Here is a 16198-nt window from a genome sequence, read left to right on the forward strand (position 1 = left end):
TCACAAAAATCCATTTTCCGACGTTTTTTTTTTATGCCCCGCCCCAAAGTCTGACACGCCCACATCTTTCGTCTGAACGGAATGCCTTAACTTTGTATTAATCGTCAATGGGTTTAGTATAGAATGTGACTAGTTTGGACTGAATCGGAGAAAAGCTCTAAAAAGGAAAGTTAGAGAGGGTGTCTGCCTCTCAGACCCTGACTGCTATATGAATGTTGCACTTCTTGACGCCATTATTCCTGCAGAATGACATTTGTAGCAAACAGTGTCTTAAAGAGAAAATGACAGACAGTTGCAGATATTGCCACACTGAATTTGAAATGAAACTTGTGTGTATATATATCCTATGTTGTGTATTGTGCTTTGAGACATGGCTGTGTGGGCTCTGTCTTTGCCGCTGTGTCTTTCTTTTCTTTGTTTTTAATCAAATGGACATTTAGCAAGATATCAATGGTGAACCAGTCCTTACAGCTCATTTCAACTTCAGCTCCAATCAGATTTTTATCAGTTGGATTCCCGAGCAGTTGCTGAGTGTTGTCTGTGAGAGCCAAAAGTCATTCTGAGATTTGAGACACATCCAGGTCAAATACAGAAAGTCTTGCTTCACTTGAATGTATTTTTATTTGTACCTTTAAAAAGAAACTCATGCTGATTCAGAATGGTGGGGCAGGGGGGGGGGTCTTCTAAAACAACATTTTTGTGCAAGCTTGATAACGTAGCATTTGTTTGTAATTCAAGTCATCATTTTATTTTTCTGACATTCCTCTTCTCTTTCCCCGTCTTGCTCCAGATCCGCTCAGACCGAGATAAGAATCGAATGCTGCGTTACAGCGTGACAGGCCCCGGGGCCGACCAGCCTCCGACTGGTATCTTCATCATCAACCCAATCTCAGGCCAGCTGTCCGTCACCAAGCCTCTAGACAGAGAGCACATCTCCAACTTCCATGTAAGTCTTACTCCGCTGAATGCTGGGATCACATCCTAAAGAAAATAATAAAGGGGTTGTTTCCTGTTCATTTACCAACATCTATTTATAGCTGTATGGGATTTCTGTATTCAAACTGCATAAAGTGCAACTTGACACCAACCCCAACACTTATGGAGTCTATTTGCTAGAAAGATGGAAGTATATATCTTCTTGCTTTCTCAATGCTTCTCCTGGCGTGTGAATCTACACAGGGCTGCCTCACCATCCCTGTTTTATGTCATCTCTCTGTTTTCTATTTTCATCTACACTGTCACTTTGCAGGATATATTCTCTGTCTTGCACAGAGATGAAGAAAAATGCCTTAAAAGAAGACTCTATGTGTTTGCTCACTGTATCTAATACAGTCACATACACCTCAGAGAGCAGAGAGTAACCTTTTGATCTGTAGGAATGCACACACACAAGTCACACAGGGGAGTGGAAATCTGGAGTCGCAGCAGGGTAATTTGCATTTAAGCTGTCTGATGAATATTCATTTGATTGGACGTAGTTGTCAGAGCTAGGAGCTGGGATTGGCCGGCATGTTTATTCATGAGGGAGTCTTTGGCTCTTTGAAAGCGTTATACAGATGCTTCATACTTTGTAAAGGAAAGGCTTATCGAGGTTTCAAGGCCAATCAAAAAGTAGATTCAGCATTTTTGACCATTTTATGCTAAATAAATACGTGCCTTAGGCCTTCTGTTTCAACTTGGAACATCAAAGAGGGCTATAAATGATTGTAAAATTATGGTGCACGTTATACAGCAGCATAGTATAAGAATAGTATAGTATTTAAGACCTTTTGTAGTTTTCATGTGCTTCATTCCATAGGCAACAAGTCAAAACTACATTCTCTATGTAAAGCTTCCAAACTGACGCCTGCAGGGTCAGACTCTACTGCACATATATTCTGATTTATGGAACAGCAGAGGAGAACTTCAATCATGGCTATTTTATTATCTGCTGTGATCCTGTTTCCCCCTTCTTTTCTTCTGTTACTGTTCTGATCTGCTTTCTTTTGGTTTTGCTGCATTTTTTTTTTGTAAAGCACTTGGTCACTTTGTTAAGAAAAGGGCTGTATAATAATAATAATAATAATAATAATAATAATAATAATAATAATAATAATAATAATAACAACAATAATAATAATAATAATAATAATAATAATAATAATAATAATAATAACAACAATAATAGTAATAATAATAATAATAATAATAACACTAACAACAATAATAATAATAATAGTAATAATAATAATAATAATAACAACAATAATAGTAATAATAATAATTATAACAACAACAATAATAATAATAATAATAATAATAACACTAACAATAATAATTATAATAATAATAGTAATAATAATGATAATAACAACACTTACAATAATAATAATAATAATAATAATAATAATAATAATAATAATAACACTAACAATAATAATAATAATAATAATAATAACAACTATAACAGTAATAATAATAATAATAATAATAATAACAACACTTACAATAATAATAATAATAACACTAACAATAATAATAATAATAACACTAACAACAACAATAATAATAATAATAATAATAATAATAATAATAACACTAACAATAATAATAATAATAATAATAATAATAACAACAATAATAGTTATAATAATAATAATAACACTAACAATAATAATTATAATAATAATAGTAATAATAATAATAATAATAACAACACTTACAATAATAATAATAATAATAATAATAATAACACTAACAATAATAATAATAATAATAACAACTATAACAGTAATAATAATAATAATAATAATAATAATAATAATAATAACAACACTTACAATAATAATAATAATAACACTAACAATAATAATAATAATAATAACAACAATAATAATAATAATAATAATAATAATAATAATAACAACACTTACAATAATAATAATAATAATAATAATAATAAAAATAATAATAATAACACTAACAAAAATAATAATAATAATAATAATAACACTAACAATAATAATAATAATAATAACAACTATAACAGTAATAATAATAATAATAATAACAATAATAATAATAATAATAATAACAACTATAACAGTAATAATAATAATAATAATAATAATAACAACACTTACAATAATAATAATAATAACACTAACAATAATAATAATAATAATAACAACAATAATAATAATAATAATAATAATAATAATAGCACTAATAATAATAATAATAATAATAATAATAATAATAATAATAATAATAATGATAATAATAATAACACTAACACTAACAATAATAATAATAATAACAATAATAATAATAATAATAATAATAATAATAATAATAATGATAATAATAGTAATGATCCCCTCTAAATCATCATCTCATATATTTGCCTTATAATCATCATCAGGGTCAAGGGAAGGACAATTAGGATTATTATTAATATTATTATTTTTGTATTTGTTGCTTTATTTGTGAGAAAGACAAGTTATATAAAGAAGAAAGGAAAGAGAAAAACAAAACTAAAACTAAAAAACAATAAAAGTCAGACAGTATACAGACATACGAATAATACCATTCGAGTAATGCATTGGTCTTATATGATTTGTTTACTAATATAATTCACAATTTTTTAAATAACTAAGAAATTATTATTATTTTTTCTATTTTTTTTATGTATTTGTATCATCAAATGGGTCAAATTATTTTAAATTTAATTATTATTATCAGTGTATTAATTATTATCATTATTATTATCATTATTGCATTTCTGGTATTATTATTATTACTATGTATTTATTGATTCATGTATGTTTATATTTTAAAGGATTGTGGTGATAATTATAGTAATTTATTTGATGTATGTATTTCTCTATTTTAATTTAATCTGAGTTTATTCCTTTTTATTCTTTCTTTAACCATTAACCTACACCAACAGAAAGCCATCCAGAATTCTTCTGCTTCACATCCACAATCACTCTGCTTTTACACCTTTATTTTATAGAAGGCAGGACAGTGGATACTGGAGGAGGAAACTAGGAGAGAGCGGGGGAATGACATGTTGGAAAGGGGTCGCAGGCTTGAATCAAACCACCCACTATATTAACAAGCCCACGCCCATTAATACGAGTATTTAACATTTCCTGCTGAAGGTTCACTTGTTAATGGGTCGTCATTGTCCTAGCAGTTTAAGTGCAACCCCCATATGCATAGGCTGTAGTCCTTGTTACAGTAATTGCTGGTTCGAATCTCAACCTTGGCCATTTGCTGCATGTCTTCACCCACTCTCTACTCTCCATATTTTCTGTATCTCTTCTATCAAATTGTGGAAAAAATGTCAAAAATATTATGTTAAAAAAGGCTCAAATTTGAGCATTTTTGCATTTTACAGCGTCACATAGCGAGTTCATAGCTTCAAAGATGACCAAGTTATCCTGATCTGGAACCTTACGGTTTTCTCAGAAGTGGCCCTACATCATCCACTTGTTTTATATGGATTGTGTGTGTGTGTGTGTGTGTGTGTGTGTGTGTGTGTGTGTGTGTGTGTGTGTGTGTGTGTATCTGTCTTTACACAGTTGCGTGCTCATGCTGTGGACTTAAATGGGAATCAGGTAGAGAACCCCATCGATATCGTCATTAACGTCATCGACCAGAACGACAACAGACCAGAGTTCACACACACCATCTTCAACGGCTCTGTACCAGAGGGATCCAAGCCTGGTAACAACACACACTCACACACACACACACACACACACAGATACACATGATGGTAACTTATCAATTGTTCCCCTCTTCACTTTCTGTGCTGTCTTGTTCTTATTCTCCCTGCAGGATCCTTCGTAATGACAGTGACATCAGTGGACAAGGACGATCCAAAAACTGCCAACGGGATGCTGCGATATAAGATCCTTTCCCAGAATCCTCAGAGCCCCTCTTCCAACATGTTCACCATTAACAACAGGACTGGTGACATCATCACTGTGGCAGCGGGCCTTGATCGTGAGGTGTGTTTGTCTCCGTGTGTTTGTGTGTGGGGATGGACATTTGTAAAGCTCATCCCAAAACCCATATGGAGCAGCTGCTTCCCCAGCCTGTGGACGTCTGTCCAGCCTGCAGTGTTTCCTGCAGGATAAAGACAGCTTGTAGCTTTTTTCTAGTTATATTCTCACATCCAAAGATGCTACAGAATTTTTGGACTGTTTTGAAGCCTTGCTATTTTTACGCTTTAATGTGATTATTGTTTTTATTAAGACTCTCAATCATGCCTTCATTATTTATGCTTACCATTGCTTTATTATTACTCTTTTTCAGAAAATGAACATTAATCACATCTTTAGTCTCAGAACATAGGAGAAGGCATTACCTTCACAGTTCACATACTGCACCTGAGTTCAGGAAAACTAAGACCTGAGCACTCCTCTCAGGTTAGGTGTACGCTCCACCTGTGATTTTTGTCAGCACTTCATTTTCACCTCACATCAGAAAACCTGTTAATTTTTGCATTATTTGCCGACACAACACAGACGTGCTCCTCCACCTGCAGCGCACTGATCAGCTGTTCAGGTCTCCAGCTTCAATGTCATAAAAATACAACTACACTTAATAATGAGTGATTCTGACCGCGCTGATGTTATGCCGTTTACTGCGGACACACGTGGACACCTTCATGAGTTTACAGAGGAAAAGACAATTCAATGCACTGGAGGAAAAAAAGGAGAAACTTCAGAGCTAAACTGGAGAGCAGGAGAGATCCAGGGTTATCTGGTGGAGCAGGTGTTTAAACTGTGAGCTCATGTTTACAGTTTACACACAATGAACAGAGAAAACTTCTTGCTGTCACAAGCAAGACTTAACAACAGTCTCTCAGACCTTCCCGCTCCCGACTGCTCCTGTTAACTTTTTATCCTGCACCGTCCCAATCATGTGATGAAGAGCAAATTTGACTCCCATCCCACGGGAATCCTGTGACCCGTGGGATTCTTGAAAAAATGTCAGCCTCTAGTACATAGTAAGTCACATGACAGTTGTGACTGTATGTTCATCAACATAGTTCTTAAGGAATCTGAATGCTGGTTTAATGCAAATGCAGGGATTTTGAGTCAATACACTGAAATTCCATCATCATGGGGAATGTAAGATCTATCTACGATAAGGTGGACGAGCTAACCCAGCACCAGAGGGAATACTGGCAGAGTAGCATCATGCTAACAGAGCTAACTGGACACGAAAAGCCACATTGGAAGGATTTCAACTGCTGTGGGCGGACAGGATACACGAGAGTAAGACTGAACTAGACTGATCTTATCTTATCTTATCAACTTTTTGCAGAGCTGTCAATCCTGTCTGCAGATGGAATTTGCTTCTGTCGACCGCACACCTAATAACGTCTGAAGCGATTTTCAAAGTCAGACAAATTTCAGCCGTAACAGATTCATGTGGGTTTTGCTACTATCGGGTACGGATAGGCATTCCAAGCCAAAATGCTATCCCTACTATTGGGGCATGGTCCTGTGATTTCAGGTCTAAGGTATAAAATACAAAAACTACATTTGAGCAGTTGTAAAATAATCTTTGTCTTATCTTGTTGTTACAACAAAATCAAGCATGAGCAACGTTATTGAAAGTCGTGTTGTTCAATGGTACGAACATTATCAACAACCAATGGATGCGCTCTCACCAGCATCAAACAGGAAGCTTCGTACTAGCAAAAGGAACATGATGGGGAAAGCAAAGAAGGCATGGTTCACTTGGACTGTGGAAAGGGAGGAGGAACTAGTGGAGTTGTGGGAAAAGCAAGAATGCCTCTTTTCCCTGTCTTCCTATTCGTACCATGATAGAGCAGAGAAGGAGAGGGTGGACAGAGATTGCTCAAAATCCCTGTTGTCCCAACTGGGGTCAACACTACTGTTTGATTTGACCCTATGAGCCAACCAGCTAATATAATAATAATAATAATAATAATACATTTTATTTATAAAAGCGCTTTAAAAGGTTCTCCAAGCGCTTTACATGAAAATACAATTATACAATAGGAAGCAAAAGGAAAACAGTGCAAAAAAGCAAAGAAAAGCAAGGCAGCAAAATAAAACAAAACAAGAAAAAAAATCAATCAATTCTAGTTTAAAAGCCTTTTTAAATAGGTGTGTTTTGAGTCCGGATTTGAATTTGGTGAGTGAGGGAGAGAATCTGAGGTGTTGGGGGAGAGTGTTCCAGAGGGTGGGGGCAGCGACAGAGAAGGCCCTGTCCCCCCAGGTTCGGTGCTTGGGTTTGGTGAGAGGGGTGAGGAGGTTGGCGTTGGTGGAGCGGAGGTTGCGGGAGGGATTATATGGCTGCAGAAGGTCGGTGAGGTAGGAGGGAGCTAGGTTATGGAGGGCTTTATAGGTGATGAGTAGGATCTTGTACTGTATTCTGAAGGGGATGGGAAGCCAATGGAGGTTCTGGAGGACTGGGGTGATGTGGTCTCTGGAGCGGGTATGAGTGAGTAAGCTAGTACTACTCAGCTACTGACAACATAAGTGTCATGGTTATTTTTTACCTGACACAATAATCATTTTAAGCTATGTGCTCACGTTGTATGAATAGGAAGCACACATTGCCCTCCTTAGAACACCATGGGTGTGTTGGTTTTGAAAAGAGGTGTGGTCAGGTGGCAGAAAGCATCTGCACTTCAGACCAAGACATAAAAAGACCTTCAGTCTTAAGTCAGTGGTGCAGTCCTTTCCTGATATTTACAGGGCACATAAGTGAGGCAGATAGACACAAAGGCAGCTGTGCAGCAGTGCTCACACTCAGAATAAAATATCTGTGTTTTTGCTGATACAGTGAATTGATTGCAGATGCAGATTAATTTTTTTATTGGAAAAGATGGCTTGGAAATGCAAATATTTTTTTCCCCCTCATCTTCAAACATCATGACACTGCTTTTGATGGGCTGATCTATGGAAGCCACAAGACAGAGATACTTTTACCACTATCTCCTCACTCACCACACCTTTCTGTCATTCTGGAATACACGCAGAAACAGACGCTTGCTCACACACAATTGAGCTGTATTTATTTTTTAACAATCCCTGCGTACCAATAACTCTCAGTGTCCCAAGATTAGTCTATCTGTTACGCATGCAGTACAAAAATACAACCATGTAAGACAGCAACCTACCTTTTTTAATGTAAAGCACCTGGGACTTAAGTAATGGTTAGATCCTGTCAGACACTGTCAGTGTGTCCTGAGTTTTAAATAATGAATGAGGTTACACTGCTGTGGCTCGTACAAAAAAATATACACAGGTCTGTTAATTTGTTAAGTCCCTGATGGTTTCTGCTGTGAAGAGCAATTGTTTCAGCATATAAAACATCTATTCATGCATCGACATGTCATGCAGTAACTTTTTGTGTTTTCTGTATTTTTAAGGGCACAAAAGAAGGACGAAAAGTTAAATTTGCCAGCTTGAGCCAGGTTTATTGAAGTAGAAAAGCTGAAATAGCAACAGGCCTGTTTGCAGGCACACTTGGCTCCTACAGGGAATGAGAGCACACACACTGATTAGTCTGATTCATGTTAGAACCCAAACATACTTCAATAATCAAAAGACTTAATCCAACCTATTTGTGCCCTGAGCCAAGTTATTTGAATATGCAAACGAGAGCTTCTGAAGAAGTCAAATGTTTTCATTGTTTGAATCTCTTCCCTTTTTTGTGTGTGTTTCCAGAAAGTCACGCAGTACACCCTGATCATCCAGGCTACGGACATGGAAGGAAACCCAACCTACGGCCTGTCTAACACAGCCACCACTGTCATCAGAATCACTGATGTCAATGACAATCCTCCTGAATTCACCACTGACACAGTAGGTCCACACACTGCTTCACACACCGCACAGAGGAACTAAAATGCTTTTCAAAGTGCAAGCTATAGAGAGTAGCTGTTCCTTTAAACAGGACTGAAGCTCTTCAAGTTTTATTGGAAGTGGCAGACGGTAAAGGAGTGAAAAACCAATGAAATGGACAATGTGTTTGCCTTCCGCAGTAAAGTGGAACAGGTTTGACAGGAGAGAGCAGATAAATGGAAAACATCGTCTTTATTTCAGGAAACAGAAACACTTGTCTCTATGGGAGACAGAGCCAATTATCTCCCCTTTGTCCTTTTTTTTCCAGTAATAACATCATGATATAAATGTATTAGTATTTAATTTTGCACTGGTATATTTGTGCTACAATGCTGTCTTTTCGTCCTTCACTTTCAGTTCTTCGGGGAGGTGTATGAGAACAGGGTGAATGTGATCGTCACTAACCTGACAGTGACCGATAAAGACCAGCCTCACACTTCAGCCTGGAGTGCTGTGTACCGCATCATTGCTGGAGATCCCACTGGACGCTTCTCCATTCCCACTGACCCCACCACTAACGAGGGCCTGCTCACTGTGGTCAAGGTGAGATTTGCTCTCCACAAAACAATCCAATCCACTTTACTTATATAACATGTCAAAAACAAGGCTGTGCAGTGAATACAATTGCAGAAATACACTGTAATACAAAAAGGAAACACTGAAAGCACATAAGAGCACTAGGAAATAACTAAACCAAAACACATCGGGCACATAAAACACATCAAAAACACAACAATGGAAAAATAATAACAATAGAAAGAAGACATAAGAGACAGTGGATGCACTACTGTCACTCAGGGATAAGCCAGTGAATAGAATAACTTCTAAAAAGTGTTTTTAAATTGGTTAGACTGTAGATATTCTAGACTCAGGGGTTGCTCATTTCACAATTTTGGGGCCACTGTTATAAAGGCGCAGTCACTCTGGTTTTCAGCCTGGTCTTATGGATGAAAGGCAGTCAATCAGTGGACCTGAAAGACTTTGAGAGGGTATAGATATATAAGAGGTCTGAGAGATACATTGAGATTCTGTTTCATTTAAAGATCTAAAAACAAACATTAGAGCCTAAAAGTGAAACTGAAAACAGGAAGCCAGTGGAGGGAGGCTAGGATAGGATGGTGCAAGCAGAAATGTTTTTTACTAATTGTAAGCATGCAAGGGAGGTCTGGTTAACACCAACATAAAGTTTACCACAGGAGTCCAAATGTGTTGGGACCCAAGCATTCATAACTTGATCAAAATTGTTAAAAACGAAAAGATAAAACCTGGATAGCCTTAAACTTTCATTAAAAGTAAAACTGAAGTCATGGTGTTTGTACGTGCCTGTGATTCCTCTCTTCAAGATCTGGACCCCCTGCAATCGTATGTTAGACAGTGTTTGTTCGGGTTCTTGAAATCCTTGAAAATGCTTGTACTTTAATGTTGTGTTTTCAAGGTTTGAAAAATGCTTGAATTTTGGGTCTAATTGCTTGTAAATGCTTGAAATTGTAATCATGTATATTTCACAATGAACAGCAATCCGACTCAACAGATGGATTAAATAGAGAGAAAGAAAATAGTCAGATGTAAAAAAAATAAATAAGCACTCTCCCTGATCTGCTTGTGTGTGTGACATGCTGGTCAGTTGTCATGTGTGACCTGAGGTCGCCCCCTACGTCGCCCCCTACAGGACAGAGCGACCCCACGTTAGCCCTACACGTTAATTAGCCTATTATGTGATGATGCTAACTGCCTGTTTATGCTACATTGCTAGGCATGTGTGATGTAGAAGCACTGTACCATATAACCTGTAGGTGGTGTGATGTAGAAGCACTGTACCATATAACCTGTAGGTGGTGTGATGTAGAAGCACTGTGCCATATAACATGTAGGTGGTGTGATGTAGAACAACTGTGCCATATAACATGTAGGTGGTGTGATGTAGAAGCACTGTGTCATATAACGTGTAGGTGGTGTGATGTAGAGGCACTGTGCCATATAACATGTAGGTGGTGTGATGTAGAAGCACTGTCATATAACATGTAGGTGGTGTGATGTAGAAGCACTGTGCCATATAACATGTAGGTGGTGTGAAGTAGAAGCACTGTATCATATAACATGTAGGTGGTGTGATGTAGAAGCACTGTGTCATATAACATGTAGGTGGTGTGATGTAGAAGCACTGTGCCATATAACATGTAGGTGGTGTGATGTAGAAGCACTGTGTCATATAACATGTAGGTGGTGTGATGTAGAAGCACTGTGTCATATAACATGTAGGTGGTGTGATGTAGAAGCACTGTGCCATATAACCTGTAGGTGGTGTGATGTAGAGGCACTGTGTCATATAACATGTAGGTGGTGTGATGTAGAAGCACTGTGCCATATAACATGTAGGTGGTGTGATGTAGAAGCACTGTGCCATATAACATGTAGGTGGTGTGATGTAGAAGCACTGTGCCATATAACATGTAGGTGGTGTGATGTAGAAGCACTGTGTCATATAACATGTAGGTGGTGTGATGTAGAAGCACTGTGCCATATAACATGTAGGTGGTGTGATGTAGAAGCACTGTATCATATAACATGTAGGTGGTGTGATGTAGAAGCACTGTGTCATATAACATGTAGGTGGTGTGATGTAGAAGCACTGTCATATAACATGTAGGTGGTGTGATGTAGAAGCACTGTGTCATATAACATGTAGGTGGTGTGATGTAGAAGCACTGTGTCATATAACATGTAGGTGGTGTGATGTAGAGGCACTGTGTCATATAACATGTAGGTGGTGTGATGTAGAAGCACTGTATCATATAACATGTAGGTGGTGTGATGTAGAAGCACTGTGCTATATAACATGTAGGTGGTGTGATGTAGAAGCACTGTGCTATATAACATGTAGGTGGTGTGATGTAGAAGCACTGTGTCATATAACATGTAGGTGGTGTGATGTAGAAGCACTGTGTCATATAACATGTAGGTGGTGTGATGTAGAAGCACTGTGTCATATAACATGTAGGTGGTGTGATGTAGAAGCACTGCCATATAACCTGTAGGTGGTGTGATGTAGAAGCACTGTGCCATATAACATGTAGGTGGTGTGATGTAGAAGCACTGTGTCATATAACCTGTAGGTGGTGTGATGTAGAAGCACTGTCATATAACATGTAGGTGGTGTGATGTAGAAGCACTGTGTCATATAACCTGTAGGTGGTGTGATGTAGAAGCACTGTGCCATATAACATGTAGGTGGTGTGATGTAGAAGCACTGTGCTATATAACCTGTAGGTGGTGTGATGTAGAAGCACTGCGCCATATAACATGTAGGTGGTGTGATGTAGAAGCACTGTCATATAACATGTAGGTGGTGTGATGTAGAAGCACTGTGTCATATAACCTGTAGGTGGTGTGATGTAGAAGCACTGTCATATAACATGTAGGTGGTGTGATGTAGAAGCACTGCGCCATATAACATGTAGGTGGTGTGATGTAGAAGCACTGTGCCATATAACATGTAGGTGGTGTGATGTAGAAGCACTGTGTCATATAACATGTAGGTGGTGTGATGTAGAAGCACTGTGCTATATAACATGTAGGTGGTGTGATGTAGAAGCACTGTGCTATATAACATGTAGGTGGTGTGATGTAGAAGCACTGTGCTATATAACATGTAGGTGGTGTGATGTAGAAGCACTGTGTCATATAACATGTAGGTGGTGTGATGTAGAAGCACTGTGTCATATAACATGTAGGTGGTGTGATGTAGAAGCACTGTGTCATATAACATGTAGGTGGTGTGATGTAGAAGCACTGCCATATAACCTGTAGGTGGTGTGATGTAGAAGCACTGTGCCATATAACATGTAGGTGGTGTGATGTAGAAGCACTGTGTCATATAACCTGTAGGTGGTGTGATGTAGAAGCACTGTCATATAACATGTAGGTGGTGTGATGTAGAAGCACTGTGTCATATAACCTGTAGGTGGTGTGATGTAGAAGCACTGTCATATAACATGTAGGTGGTGTGATGTAGAAGCACTGTGTCATATAACATGTAGGTGGTGTGATGTAGAAGCACTGTGTCATATAACATGTAGGTGGTGTGATGTAGAAGCACTGTGTCATATAACATGTAGGTGGTGTGATGTAGAAGCACTGTGCTATATAACATGTAGGTGGTGTGATGTAGAAGCACTGTGCTATATAACATGTAGGTGGTGTGATGTAGAAGCACTGTGCTATATAACATGTAGGTGGTGTGATGTAGAAGCACTGTGTCATATAACATGTAGGTGGTGTGATGTAGAAGCACTGTTTCATATAACATGTAGGTGGTGTGATGTAGAAGCACTGTGTCATATAACATGTAGGTGGTGTGATGTAGAAGCACTGCCATATAACCTGTAGGTGGTGTGATGTAGAAGCACTGTGCCATATAACATGTAGGTGGTGTGATGTAGAAGCACTGTGTCATATAACCTGTAGGTGGTGTGATGTAGAAGCACTGTCATATAACATGTAGGTGGTGTGATGTAGAAGCACTGTGTCATATAACATGTAGGTGGTGTGATGTAGAAGCACTGTCATATAACATGTAGGTGGTGTGATGTAGAAGCACTGTGTCATATAACATGTAGGTGGTGTGATGTAGAAGCACTGTGTCATATAACATGTAGGTGGTGTGATGTAGAAGCACTGTGTCATATAACATGTAGGTGGTGTGATGTAGAAGCACTGTGTCATATAACATGTAGGTGGTGTGATGTAGAAGCACTGTGTCATATAACATGTAGGTGGTGTGATGTAGAAGCACTGTGCTATATAACATGTAGGTGGTGTGATGTAGAAGCACTGTGCTATATAACATGTAGGTGGTGTGATGTAGAAGCACTGTGCTATATAACATGTAGGTGGTGTGATGTAGAAGCACTGTGTCATATAACATGTAGGTGGTGTGATGTAGAAGCACTGTACCATATAACATGTAGGTGGTGTGATGTAGAAGCACTGTGTCATATAACATGTAGGTGGTGTGATGTAGAAGCACTGTCATATAACCTGTAGGTGGTGTGATGTAGAAGCACTGTGTCATATAACATGTAGGTGGTGTGATGTAGAAGCACTGTCATATAACATGTAGATGGTGTGATGTAGAAGCACTGTGTCATATAACATGTAGGTGGTGTGATGTAGAAGCACTGTACCATATAACATGTAGGTGGTGTGATGTAGAAGCACTGTGTCATATAACATGTAGGTGGTGTGATGTAGAAGCACTGTCATATAACCTGTAGGTGGTGTGATGTAGAAGCACTGTGTCATATAACATGTAGGTGGTGTGATGTAGAAGCACTGTGTCATATAACATGTAGGTGGTGTGATGTAGAAGCACTGTGCCATATAACCTGTAGGTGGTGTGATGTAGAAGCACTGTGTCATATAACATGTAGGTGGTGTGATGTAGAAGCACTGTGTCATATAACATGTAGGTGGTGTGATGTAGAAGCACTGTGTCATATAACCTGTAGGTGGTGTGATGTAGAAGCACTGTGCCATATAACCTGTAGGTGGTGTGATGTAGAAGCACTGTGTCATATAACATGTAGGTGGTGTGATGTAGAAGCACTGTGTCATATAACATGTAGGTGGTGTGATATAGAAGCACTGTGTCATATAACATGTAGGTGGTGTGATGTAGAAGCACTGTGTCATATAACATGTAGGTGGTGTGATGTAGAAGCACTGTGTCATATAACCTGTAGGTGGTGTGATGTAGAAGCACTGTCATATAACATGTGGGTGGTGTGATGTAGAAGCACTGTCATATAACATGTAGGTGGTGTGATGTAGAGGCACTGTGTCATATAACATGTAGGTGGTGTGATGTAGAGGCACTGTGTCATATAACATGTAGGTGGTGTGATGTAGAAGCACTGTGTCATATAACATGTAGGTGGTGTGATGTAGAAGCACTGTGTCATATAACATGTAGGTGGTGTGATGTAGAGGCACTGTGTCATATAACATGTAGGTGGTGTGATGTAGAAGCACTGTGTCATATAACATGTAGGTGGTGTGATGTAGAAGCACTGTGTCATATAACCTGTAGGTGGTGTGATGTAGAAGCACTGTCATATAACATGTGGGTGGTGTGATGTAGAAGCACTGTCATATAACATGTAGGTGGTGTGATGTAGAGGCACTGTGTCATATAACATGTAGGTGGTGTGATGTAGAGGCACTGTGTCATATAACATGTAGGTGGTGTGATGTAGAAGCACTGTGTCATATAACATGTAGGTGGTGTGATGTAGAAGCACTGTATCATATAACATGTAGGTGGTGTGATGTAGAAGCACTGTATCATATAACATGTAGGTGGTGTGATGTAGAAGCACTGTGTCATATAACATGTAGGTGGTGTGATGTAGAAGCACTGTGTCATATAACCTGTAGGTGGTGTGATGTAGAAGCACTGTCATATAACATGTAGGTGGTGTGATGTAGAAGCACTGTACCATATAACATGTAGGTGGTGTGATGTAGAAGCACTGTGTCATATAACATGTAGGTGGTGTGATGTAGAAGCACTGTGTCATATAACCTGTAGGTGGTGTGATGTAGAAGCACTGTCATATAACATGTAGGTGGTGTGATGTAGAAGCACTGTACCATATAACATGTAGGTGGTGTGATGTAGAAGCACTGTGTCATATAACATGTAGGTGGTGTGATGTAGAAGCACTGTGTCATATAACATGTAGGTGTTGTGATGAAGAAGCACTGTGCCATATAACATGTAGGTGGTGTGATGTAGAAGCACTGTACCATATAACATGTAGGTGTTGTGATGAAGAAGCACTGTACCATATAACATGTAGGTGGTGTGATGTAGAAGCACTGTGTCATATAACATGTAGGTGGTGTGATGTAGAAGCACTGTGCCATATAACATGTAGGTGGTGTGATGTAGAAGCACTGTACCATATAACATGTAGGTGGTGTGATGTAGAAGCACTGTGTCATATAACCTGTAGGTGGTGTGATGTAGAAGCACTGTGCCATATAACATGTAGGTGGTGTGATGTAGAAGCACTGTACCATATAACATGTAGGTGGTGTGATGTAGAAGCACTGTGTCATATAACCTGTAGGTGGTGTGATGTAGAAGCACTGTGTCATATAACCTGTAGGTGGTGTGATGTAGAAGCACTGTGTCATATAACCTGTAGGTGGTGTGATGTAGAAGCACTGTGTCATATAACCTGTAGGTGGTGTGATGTAGAAGCACTGTGTCATATAACATGTAGGTGGTGTGATGACTTCAGCAGCCGTAC

The 16198-nt window shown here is 38.3% G+C and overlaps 1 protein-coding gene across 1 annotated transcript in view; it reads left to right on the plus strand.

The window, feature by feature from the left end:
- LOC117830390 (cadherin-2-like) overlaps nucleotides 1–16198 on the plus strand; it is a 183542-nt gene that overhangs the window by 103230 nt on the left and 64114 nt on the right. Inside the window, exons 5-9 of the mRNA XM_034708497.1 lie at nucleotides 791–946; nucleotides 4569–4713; nucleotides 4828–5000; nucleotides 8706–8843; nucleotides 9240–9425. Coding sequence (XP_034564388.1) covers nucleotides 791–946; nucleotides 4569–4713; nucleotides 4828–5000; nucleotides 8706–8843; nucleotides 9240–9425 — 798 coding nt within the window. The remainder of the gene's footprint in view (nucleotides 1–790; nucleotides 947–4568; nucleotides 4714–4827; nucleotides 5001–8705; nucleotides 8844–9239; nucleotides 9426–16198) is intronic.

The sequence above is a fragment of the Notolabrus celidotus genome, chromosome 2 (genome assembly GCF_009762535.1).
Source record: "Notolabrus celidotus isolate fNotCel1 chromosome 2, fNotCel1.pri, whole genome shotgun sequence".
Lineage (NCBI taxonomy): Eukaryota > Metazoa > Chordata > Actinopteri > Labriformes > Labridae > Notolabrus > Notolabrus celidotus.